Source organism: Schistocerca piceifrons, chromosome 1 (genome assembly GCF_021461385.2).
Source record: "Schistocerca piceifrons isolate TAMUIC-IGC-003096 chromosome 1, iqSchPice1.1, whole genome shotgun sequence".
Lineage (NCBI taxonomy): Eukaryota > Metazoa > Arthropoda > Insecta > Orthoptera > Acrididae > Schistocerca > Schistocerca piceifrons.
In genome coordinates this window covers 361,146,116-361,158,601 of record NC_060138.1, presented here as the reverse complement: position 1 = coordinate 361,158,601, position 12,486 = coordinate 361,146,116, and the positions used below count along the sequence as shown (strand labels likewise).

At 39.5% G+C, this 12,486-nt stretch overlaps 1 protein-coding gene across 1 annotated transcript in view; it reads left to right on the top strand.

Moving 5' to 3' along the window:
• LOC124789831 (NAD-dependent protein deacetylase sirtuin-2) overlaps positions 1-6,727 on the top strand; it is a 35,400-nt gene extending 28,673 nt beyond the window's left edge. The window contains exons 7-8 of the mRNA XM_047257327.1: positions 6,045-6,225; positions 6,456-6,727. Of these exons, the coding sequence (XP_047113283.1) occupies positions 6,045-6,225; positions 6,456-6,605 (331 nt within the window). The 3' untranslated portion in view covers positions 6,606-6,727. The remainder of the gene's footprint in view (positions 1-6,044; positions 6,226-6,455) is intronic.
• The last annotated feature ends 5,759 nt before the right edge of the window (positions 6,728-12,486 follow it).

Here is a 12,486-nt window from a genome sequence, read left to right as displayed (position 1 = left end):
TATATATCATAAAGTATGGACGAGAAGAAGAAGAAGAAGAAGAAGAAGAAGATGGGGGCATTGCTGGCAGTTTGTATGCTATGTACTAATGTATTTCTCGAAGGAAAAATCACACAATACCTGTAGAATAATAGAGCTAACACATTGGGTAATAACTGACAATAATGAACGTAGTAGAAGCAACATTTTATTGGCGGTCACCTATAGTGTTGGTTTGCACAACCCTTCCCCGTCTTATACGTTTCTTTAAAGAGGCTCACTTTTTTCTGTTATTTCTGAAAGCAGTGAAGATATTTTAAACCTGTATTGTGACTCCAACAAAACCCAATTTTTTGTCATCAAATGTGGTTCACTTTATTGAAATAAAATAACATCTGTGGTCTTAATGAAACGTAAATACCAGTTGGCTTGCTTTCTCCTTCCAAAAACAGTTCATTACAAAAGATTTTACTGTTAATGCTTGACATTTTTGCTCAGACATTTAGAAATACGTAAGTCCTTACATTTTTTTGTCAACTTACGTCTTTACTTGCCCTTGAGATCTCAAAATTTGTCAGGGAAAAATGCTAAAACTTGTCTGGAAATCATGGAAATATCAGGGCATTTTACTTGGGGAAACGTGTGGCAACCCTGAGAACAATACGGATGGTACCTATAAATAAGTGTGAATACTGGTCAATGATTGACGATATGGAGGTTTATTTATTTAATCATATGGTGATTTTATACAATATACAGTTGATATAAGGCAAATGATTTTATACAATATACATATGACATAAGACAAGATTAAACCTTAAAGTCCGTGTTTTTCAACCAGTTAATTAAGCTGGGTATGCGAGTGAACAAGTCATCGGGAATTCCAGGGTATGAATGAAGTGGACAGCGTTGGACTAAATGTTCAATTGTCTGCTCTTCTTGATTACATTCACACATTGGTGAACTGATCCATCCCCATTTGTACCTGAAGTCGCTACAACAACCATGTCCAGTCCTTAACCTGTTGAGGCGGCACCAAAGTTTCCTCGGTAGGTCAAAACCTTTTGGCTTCTTTGTGGGATCAAGGTGGTGGGCTCTTGTTCCCAATATTTTTGTTGACCATTCATGCTTCCAGCTTTCATTTAGATCAAACCCATTTGCGATGAGTTGTCCTGCAGTAACACTTGCTGGTCTTCTTGATCGCAATTGTTGCTGTGGCGGATGACAGAATTCCTGGTGCAGTGGTAGAGAAGGTGAGAGTTTCTTAGCCTCCCTCAGTAGAGCTTGTTTCCACTTTAAGTGAGGTGGTGGGATGTGACTCAGTACAGGTAACCAGTGGCATGGGGTTGATTTGATGGAACCGGTAATGCAGCGCATTGTGTTGTTAAGTTTCGTGTCTACTTTCTTCACATGTACACTTTCCAACATGACAGGTGCACAGTACTCGGCAGCAGAGTACACAAGACTGGTGCCAGTTAAACACAGACAGTCAGCAGAGGTTCCCCAGGTGGTACCACTGAGCTTATGTAGTATGTTGTTCCTTGCAGCAACTTTATGAGAGAACTTGGTGATGTGCTCTTTGTAGCTGAGGGTTCTATCTAGAGTGATTCTGAGATATTTTGGGAAAGGATTGTACCTCAACATTTGTCCATTGAGCAGAACTCTTGGTTTGTAGTTCACAGCATGATTCGTTAGATGGAAACAAGAGACTTCAGTTTTTGATGTGGTTGGGATCAATCTCCAGGTCTTAAAGAAAGTTGACATCTTCGTCAGATCCTTCGTAAGAATTCATTTACCATCTTCAAAATTACTGCTCTGTGCTACCAGTGCGATGTCATCAGCATAGATGAATTTAGTTGATATTGTGGTTGGTAAATCATTAATGTATAAATTGAATAGTGATGGGACTAAAACAGATCCCTGTGGTAGGCCATTATTTAGTTTCCGTTTGCGGCTTTTAGGGCTGCCTAGAAACACTTAAAATTGCCTTTCACTAAGCATGCTGGATATTAGATCCACAATTTCTCGACTTGGTAAAACTTGCAGTAGCTTGTAGATCAGTCCCTGTCGCCAGACAGTGTCATACATGGCTGTCAGGTTGATGAAGACAGCTGTTGATTTCAGATGGCGTTGAAAACCTGCTTCAATATGGGCAGTTAGGGCAAGATCTTGGTAGGGAGGCAGGAAGCAGAAATCATGTTAAAAAAGTTGTGTAGTGATCATTATAATCACATGAATAATTATTACAGTATCTTTTGATTAGCCAAAGTAGTTTCAAATCTGAAAACATATCACACGAGAATGTCTAAATAAGTTACATCCAGAAACTGAGAAAAGTAAATACTATTTCTCAGAATTCCCAAGATGTGTTGATTGGAAAATAGAAGATTTAATGAGATGTTTCTTAAATTTCCCTGTAATATTTTAAATACAATTGTAGAGGTACCAGCTGCACACCAGCAGATACTCTCAAAATGATTGCCAGTTGTAAAATATAATCTGTCTGTGTAGGGCTGTGAGTGATAGGCAGGACCAGATGTTATCATTTTATTTGTTTAAATGGGTGACCATCTGCTGGAAAAAAAAACTATTCTTCCATGTAACTGACATGGCACTTCTTAGTTTGCATCACTTATATAACTAATAATTGGAGCAAAATGGGACTAGGATACAGAAAAGAATGATACGAGACTAAGTCTGCCATGGAGCATCCAAGAGGCACATGAAGGAGACCTCATAAAAAAAAATAAAAAAGTCATTTTGTACAAAAGTGGGAAGCAACTGATGGGGAAAAAAACTAGTCATGAGGAAGAACAGATTTTCAAAGTGTGAAGGACAGGGCAGCATCCTGACACAACATGTGAATGCAGAAATTATCAAAACATTGCTTGATTCTGTTTGAGCTACTGTTCAGCTACCAGTACACATCACCAGCAAACAGTTTTTACTGTAATGGAAATTCTTAATATTTCTGAAGAGTAGTCAATGTTTTTGTTTGATTTTTTTCTGTCATATTTAATAAATGTTTCCTGAGTGTAGTGATAATTCCTTGGTAAACTTGCAGATTTGTTTCTCGTTTTAATTGGATTTTCTTTACTGTTGCTATAAAGGCAATGAATAAAGAGGTGGTGTTGAAATTGTGTGAAATACTGCATTTAAAGCTTGCCTCACATAGTAAGTAGGCTTCATCACACAATCTGAGTGTGGCTGATGCTTACCCATATTTTTGTTGCACACGTTCTTGAGGAGAAATTGATTATCTGCCAATATGCAGAACATTTTGTCTGAGAATGACTTTTGCCCCCCCTCCCCCTCCCCCCCCCCCCCCCCCCCACACACACAAGGATGCTGTCATCTCCAGATCCTAAGGCATGACTGTGGTGAGCAATGATCTCAGCTGGGATGAATAGTAAAGGCACAGTAATTATGTGGTGGTTGGAAGTATCAAGATGGCAAAGGCTGTGCAGCAGTCACTGAAGTCAAGTATACTATACTGCACAGCACACTTGTGCAATTGGATGGTCTAGCTGTCGCATGACCAAAGTTTGGCAGTGACCATTCATGTGGACAACAGCTTGTTAATTGTCTTGCCCACATACAATACCAAATAGTGGTTGCAGCTAAGTTGGTATGACATAGTGCTGCTTTTGCACATGACCCTGCCTTTGTTGCGGTGGGAGATGCCTGTGACAGTATTGGAGTAGGTGGTAGTTGGAAGATTATGGGACGGTTTTTTTGTACCTTGTTCTGTTGAAGAGATATCAGGCAAGAGGTTGGGAGCAGGCATGGATTACACATGGACAAGAACAGGTTGGATGAGTGGCAGAGTATGACTGTGGGAGAGGTGGGGAAAATATTTATCATTTCAGTGCAAGATGAGAGGTAGTCAAAACCCTGTGTGAATGAGATTCAGTTTCTCCAGTCCTGGAGCTTACTGAGTCACGAGAAGAGTTCTCCTTTGTGACTGAGCAGTGGTTATGTGGGGAATGGTAAATGACCGGGAAGACGAGGCATAGGACATCTGTTTCTGGACAACGTGGGTAGGGTAATTTTGGTCTGTGAGGCTCTCAGCAAGATCCCCAACATAACCACTATGTGATCAAAAGTATCGGACACCCCCAAAAACATAAATTTTTCATATTAGGTGCGTTGTGCTTCCACCTACTGCCAGGTACTCCATATCAGCAACCTCAGTAGTTATTAGACATCATGCAAGAGCAGAATGGGGCACTCCGCGGAACTCACGGACTTCGAACGTGGTCAGGTGCTTGGATGTCACTTGTGTCAGACGTCTGTACACAAGATTTTCACACTCCTAAACATCCCTAGGTCCACTGTTTCCGATGTGATAGTGAAGTGGAAACACGAAGGGACACATACAGCACAAAGGTGTACAGGCCGACCTCATCTGTTGACTGACAGAGACCACCGACAGTTGAAGAGCATCATAATGTGTAATAGGAGACATCTATCCAGACCATCACGCAGGAATTCCAAACTGCATCAGGATCCACAGCAAGTATTATGACAATTAGGCGGGAGGTGAGAAAACTTGGATTTCATGGTTGAGCGGCTGCTCATAAGCCACACATCGCACCAGTAAATGCCAAACTACGCCTCACTTGGTGTAAGGAGCGTAAACATTGGACTATTGAGTAGTAAAAAAAACGTTGTGGGAAATGACGAATCATGGTACACAATGTGGTGGTCCAATAGCAGGGTGGGGGTATGGTGAATGCCTGGTGAATGTCATTTACCAGCGTATGTAGTGCCAACAGTAAAATTCAGAGGCTGTTGTAATGGTGTGATCGTGTTTTTCATGGATGTGGCTTGCATCCCTTGTTGTGCATGGCACTATCACAGTGCAGACCTACATTGATGTTTTAAGCATGTTCTTGCTTCCCACTGTTGAAGAGCAATTCGGGGATACCAGTTGCATCTTTCAACACGATCGAGCATCCATTCATAATGCACAGCCTGTGGTGGACTGGTTACACGACAATAACATCCCTGTAATGGACTGGTCTGCACAGAGTCCTGACCTGAATCCTATAAAACACCTTTGGGATGTTTTGGAACGCAGACTTTGTGCCAGGCCTCACTGACTGACATTGATACCTCTCCTCAATGCAGCACTCCATGAAGAATGGGCTGCCATTCCTCAAGAAACCTTCCAGCACCTGATTGAACATATGCCTGTGAGAGTGGAAGCTGTCATCAAGACTAAGGGTGGACCAAAACCATATTTAATTCCAGCATTACCGATAGAGAGCATCCCAATCTTGTAAGTCATTTTCAGCCAAGTGTCCAGATACTTTTGATCACATAGTGTATGTAGAGATACTGCTTATCACTAAAGATGCAAGCAATGGCCACAGGTGGATAGGCTGTATGAAAGGGATTTCTTGGTGTGGAACTAGTGGTTTCTGTCAAAATGGAAGTATTAGGTTGGTGTTTGCAAGGACTGATGTGGATGGAACTACTGACGGGGTCATCCTGAGGTGGAAGTATACATTGAGGAAAGTGGCTTGTTGGTCTCAGGATGACCAGGTGAAATGAATGAGGGAGAAGGTGTTGAGGCTCTGGAGGAGTAGGGCTAGGGTGTTCTTACCCTCAGTCCATTGATCAAGATTTCATTAAATAATCTGAACCCAGTGAGGGTTTAGGATTGTGGGTGACTAGATGGGCCCATGAATAGGTTGGCATGGGATGGTGACGTGGATACCCACAGCTGAACCACAGATTTGTTTATATGTGATGACGTCAAAGATGAACTAATTGTGATTGAGGATCTAGTTGGTCATGGTGGCCAGGATCGTGATTTTAGGTTTGGAGTCAGTTGTTGTGCTTAGGGAAAAGTAGTGGCATTTCTTACCACATTAAAAGTTGGGCCACCAGTGGAAGCAACCCTGTGGTCTACCAACTTAGCTGCAAACACTGTGTGGCATTCTGTGTGAGACCATAGCAAGCTGTCTGTACTGCACACCCCAACCACGATAGCTGATCATCACAGTCAGGCCTGAAATTGGTGAAATTATGTATTTAAATTGTGTTTTCTGTTGCAGAGTTCCAAGCAATTGTCCTAGGTTACTTGTGAACAGAGAAAAGGCTGGTGAACGAAGTTCTCTAATGGTGATGATGGGACTTGGTGGTCTTGATTTCAAATCCGAGTATTCTCGTGATGTTGCTCTACTAGGTGACTGTGATTATGGATGTCAGTTGCTAGCAGACAAGCTTGGATGGGGTGTAAGTCCTACAGTATGTTTTTGTCTGATTGTAGGAGGTCAGATAACTTAAACTTGATGTAACTAAAATGTAAATAAAGTAATTACCATTCATAATTTGAAATTACCAAGAACTGTAATTAGTACTTATTCTGCATGCAGTTACTGAGTTGTCGAAATAATTTATCTTCCATTCTTTACCATCTTATATAAGTGTATTATGTATATCAAATTCTTTCCTTAATATTTCAGGATGAATTGAGAGAATTAGTTGCCAAAGAACATAAAAGAATAGATGAGGAGAACAGCAAAAATGGCAGTACAGGAACAAATGAGCAAGAAAGAAAAGGTGCTCAGTCAGAGGGGAAACAAAGATCAGAAGTTAAAGAAGAAGCAAAGTAAGAATGAAAATTAATCTGTATGTTAACACTGTTGATCTCTGTACAAACTAAAAAATTTTATAATGTTTGTAAGTTTATAATGTGTGAAGCAGTAATACATTCACCAGAATAGAAATTGTGAAATGTGCCTGTGGTAACTACACTTGTTCTCACTAGCATATTCATATTATTCTTTTAAAGATGCATTTCTTTTGTCGTATCACTGACATAGGTTTTTTGAACCATACTGCGAACAGCTTGAAACAAATATAAAATTATGTATACAGAGGTATCACAATATAAATAGTTTGAAAAATTATTTTAAACTATATTACAATTTCCACGTAAGTTCAAACACTGATAACTAAGAGAGCTTGACGTATCAATTATGAACAAAATAGAATATAAAAAAGAGAACTCAGTAGAGTGTTTATGCAATCAAAAATTTTACATACATACATACATACATACATACATACATTGTAGTCTCATAGAAAACAAAAAAGGGGTGTGTATATTTGAAGAACTTCATGACATAATAAAACAGGAGCACTTTTGAAAGGGTCACTTTCAGTTTCACAAGATTTTGCAGTAAGCAGTTTTGCTGTGGCTTGAAGAAATTCTAGGAAAACAGCAAGTGATTGACATCATCTTTCTTTTGGCAATTGCTGAATGCATTATCCTTGATACCTATGCAATATACATGGGAAAGTGTTAAACAATCATTGGTAATGAACTCATATCAAACTAGTTATTAGCTTCCTGCTCTCCTGAAACTTTGGAAAGTGGGGGGTGCTTCTACTTACTGGTTGGATCAGAGCCTAGTTTTGACCTTTTTGGCTGACTGAAAGGTGTCAATCCTCAGCCAGTTGCCACATCCATAACTTGAACGGAGAAGATGGTAGACTGATGTTCATTACAGTACCAGAAACATGGCCTACTTCACTAGCTGGTTGACCTTGTTACTGTAGACCAATCGTGCATGAGTTGGAACCCAAGGAAAAGAGATTCTCATACCTATTTATAATTTTACAATTCCAATTCAGAATTTCAGTAGCTTGCAATACACTTTTTGAGTCTTGACATCATCAGCAGGTCGGGAGCACTACATGATGGCCAAATTTGAAAGCCTCTCAAATCAGTATTTCTTCTGCAGTGAAAATTGTACAGTATGGGGACAGATGAAATTACTTGGAATGTTTCAATTTGGGGACAAGAAAAGCACATCCTTCTATTGAAGTTTCGTGATATCAAGATCCATCAATATAACATCAACAGAGTGCAGCCAATAAAGATTAACATAAGTTTGAATTAATTGTGGCAAAGTAATTTCTCATAAAATAGCAATAGTGAATGGCATTCCATATATGTGATTATGTAGCAATCTGAATCCAATGATAATGGTTCCTTATTTCTGATGTAGACCTTGTATGCGGAAGATCGTCTATTTCTCTTAAGAGGGTGATTAATGTACTGTTGGGCTGCTGACTCTTGCAGCAAATAAATTTTCTCACCAGGTGCTGATGTTGCATGCACAGTGGATGTTCAAATGTGTGTGAATCCCTAAGGGACCAAACAGTGAATGTTCAGCACTTTCATTGGAGTTGATTGAATTGCTCCAAGGCAGTGAAACTAATGGGACTAATCAAACATTTTTAATCCAAGAACTACTAAGAAACCTCACACATTCTTGAAGTGTGTACTGCAGTAAACCTTTGGGATCACATTTTGAGCCAGACTAAGACTAGAGACAGATATTTTTCTCTCGTAGAAGCTGCTGAAGTATGTCGGGAAACCGCATTGACAGACTAAGACCTTCATTCTGACAGTGCCTCAATGATATTGTGAATCCTAGTCCAGCACCAGTTCTAATTTGCTAGGAAGTATATATGCTGCTGAAAAGTGTGTGATTCTTCTTCGAATTCCTTGGCTAAAATGGAGATATTCTCCTCATTATCTTTATTATGAGATACCAATGAAGGCATGCAAGGGATTTCAGTGTAATCTGAAAAAAGTAAGGGGACTGTACTGGAAGATAAGCTTTGTATCTTACGGTGTATTTGTAGATACTTATTGACGAATACCAAAGAAATAGGATTGTTTACTAGTGTAGTACACTATTTTACTTCATCATGAATGTTCAATCAGTAGTGTTTGTGCTACTAAATGTTAACATCATTTAAGTTGATGGAAACAAGTGTCTCGGTACTTTGTAACATACAGAGACAAAAGTTATGGGATACCTCCTAATATCATGTTGGACCTCCTTTTGTCTCGTGTAATACAACAACTCAACATGGTATCGACTCAACAAGTTGTTAGAATTCTCTGAAGAAATATTGAGCCAAGCCGTCCATAATTGTGAAAGTGTTGCTGGTGCAAGATTTTGTGCACGAACTGACCTCTCGATTATGTCCCATAAATGTTTGATGGGATTCATGTCGGATGATTTGGGTGACCAAATCATTCACTTGAATTGTCCAGAATGTTCTCCAAACCAATCACAAACAATTGTGGCACGTTGTCATTCATAAAAATTCCATAGTTGTTTGGAGACATGAAGTCCATGAATGGTTGCAGGTGGTCTCCAACTAGCTGAACACAACCATTTTGTCAGTGATTGGTTCAGCTGGACCAAAGGATTCTGTCCACTCCATGTAAACACAATCTCCACCATTATGGAGCAACCACCATCTCACACAGTGCCTTATTGACATCCTGGGTCCATGGCTTTGTGGGATCTGCATCACACTCGAATCCTACCACCAGCTCTTACCAACTGAAATCAGAACTCATCTGACAAGACCACAATTTCCCAGTTGCCTAGTGTCCAACGGATATGGTCAGAAACCCAGAACAGACACTGCAGGCAATGTTGTGCTATTAGCTAAGGTACTTGCAGTGGTAGTTTGCTGCCATATCCCATTAACACAAAATTTTGCTGCACTGTCCCAACAGGTATGTTCATAAAGTGTCCCACAGTGATTTCATGCAGTGTTGCTTGTCTGCTAGCACTAACAACTATGCAAATGCCACTGGGTTCTGTCATCAAGTGAAGGCATTCAGTCACTGTGTTGTCCGTGGTGAGAGGTAATGCCTGAAATTTGGTTTTCTCAACACCCTCTTGACACTGTGGGTAGTGGAACATTGAATCCCTAATGATTTCTGAAATGGAATATCCCATGTGTCTAGTCCAAGCCTTTTCACACGAATCACCTGAGCACAGATGGCAGCTTTGCCAATGCACTGCCTTTTTATACATTCTGTACACAATACTAGCACTATCTGTATATGTGCATATCACTTTCCCATGACTTTTGTTACTTCATTGTGTGTTAAACAATAGCCAGTAGTGTACTGCTCAGAAACAGGTGATTTTTTTCACTGTACAAAATTCATTTTTAAGTTAACCACTGTGGAATCCTACAGAGCTTTGACAGACTGACTCTTGTCTGAAACATACCGTTTATTTTGTAGCTCTAACCTTAAAATGAATACATTAATAAATTAGTACTTGGACCTAGCAAATATAAGCAACTTCAAACCAGCAATTACCGTATTTACTCGAATCCAAGTCGCCCTCGAATCTAAGCCGCACCTGAAAAATGAGACTCGAAATCAAGGAAAAAAAAATTTCCCGAATCTAAGCCGCACCTGAAATTTGAGACTCGAAATTCAAGGGGAGAGAAATGTTTTAGGCCGCACCTCCAAATCGAAACAAAATTGGTCCATTGTAATATGAGACACAATTTAGGTCGAATGAATGACTATACAGCTACAGTAGTTTGGTTTGAGTCGTAAGCTTAGCAGTTAAGCTTTACCAGGTGGCCATTGCTATGCGTCAGGCGCTCCGTCCATATTTATACGGCTATCCTTCCTTTTTCACGTGCTTTGTCTGGTTTGAATTGATTGCTTATTTTTCATTGATCTGATAAGTGCCGTCCTCTTTGTTATAGGTGTTTACATCACTCTAAGCTGAAAATGCATTACTGTACTGTGTCATGCATTGTTTGTCGCATTCTGATAATGAGTGTTTACAGCCTGTCGCCGCTCGCGGCATGGCTTGCTTTTGTGCACACTACCGCCGCTTACAATTGAAAAAAAGAGAGGAATTGTCTCATTAGCGAAACAATGGCAAGAGATTTGTTGTTACTTACACTGCTCCTTTCTTTGATAATGATGAACAAGAACCAAATAATAGACTGTGTATGATAGATGATGTTCTGAATGAGAGTTTAGCAAAAATGTTTCTCCGTTTGAAAATCTTTGCAGACGTCTATTTAGTACATTACATTCTGCACAGAAATAAGTCATCTTAGATTTAAAAATCTAGCCAATTGTCGTGCTACATTTCTGACTGTATCACTATCAGGCATAAGAATAATAGGAATATAAACATGACATGATATATATATTTTTCCGCCTTTACTGTTGTCTCGTAGTTTATTAGGCAGACAGGATTTAAATGAGATAGCAGTAAATACGAAAGAATACATGGCAAAATGTTTATATTCGCATTATACTTATAGTGAAGAGAATACTGTACGTGATTCACAATTCATAAAAGTTCCTATTAGCAACCATATCTTCTCATAGGTAGGAAAAAATTCAGAAAGTAGAGTTGGCCACATTGACAAACGTCCCAAACAGTCTTGCCAGTCGGATTTTTGTAGTACATTGAAATGCTGATACATTCGTAGATTAACAATACGGAATTTGTATTTACTTCGTTGGATAATGTATGAAAATGCAGTGGTCAAAAATTGAGGCGGAGAAAAAAAGCTCATCTTCCACCCCTTTTTTTTATACTGACACAGAGGTTTTGGCGCCAGTATTTATCTTTGTGCCTGCAAAGCATGCCTGTGTAGTGCTACATATATTCGACGGCAGAAGTTAGTTGTGGCGGCACCTACCAGCATTTTTCAGAACTTCCAATTACTTTGCACTCGATTCTAAGCCGCAAGCGGTTTTTTGCATTACAAAAACCGGAAAAAAAGTGCGGCTTAGATTCGAGTAAATTCGGTAGTGATAGTCTGTTCATGCCACAGTAATCACAGCTTCACTTTATTCATGAATAATCTTAATCGTTAACAGAAAGTCTAATTTGAACATCAAGGACGTTATTCAGGACATAATGTATAAATTAGTAACTACACAGTGATGTTCATTTGAGTTGTGCTATTTTTGTTCTAAACTTGTAGCGCATATATGATCCGGAAACAAAGTACTTTCTTTGTTATGCACAACTGCACATCAGTTGCTGTATCAAGAGTGTGACTTGGATAGAGCATACTGTGAAATGAGATAGTCTCAACCAGAAACCTGTCACTTAGTTACATCTAAGGTGAGGTAGGTAAAGTTCCATAGACGGGCCAGTCGGGCCTCACTGACTGTTGCGTCATCCTCTGTCAATAGCAACACTGAATGCAGTATGGAGGGACATGTGGTAATCACACCACTTTCTCGCTCTTTGTCAGGTTTCTTGACCTTGGGAATGCTACTAATCAGTCAAGTTGCTCCTCAGTTAGCCGAGTGCACTCTGTACCAGACCTTCCACATAGGAAAATCCCTGGCAGTACTGGGAATCGAACCCAAGTCCTCGACATGTCAGTCAGCAGTTAGTTACATTTTTCATAGATCATTTGAATGAGTCTTTTATTGAAATGACATGGAATAAGTCAGTTTATAGGACTTGTATACATGTTTCATGTTGACATTAGTATACACTTTTTTGTCCTATTAATGCAGCTAACCCTTTGCCTTTTTTTAAAACTGTCAAAAATTTTTGGTTGCAGCTTTTTAAGTATTCTTCTCAAAATGTGATGGATTATGTATGATAAATCTCATTAGCAAATATATGTATTGTGATGGTACAGCTAAGATGCTCAACTCCCTGAAGAGAT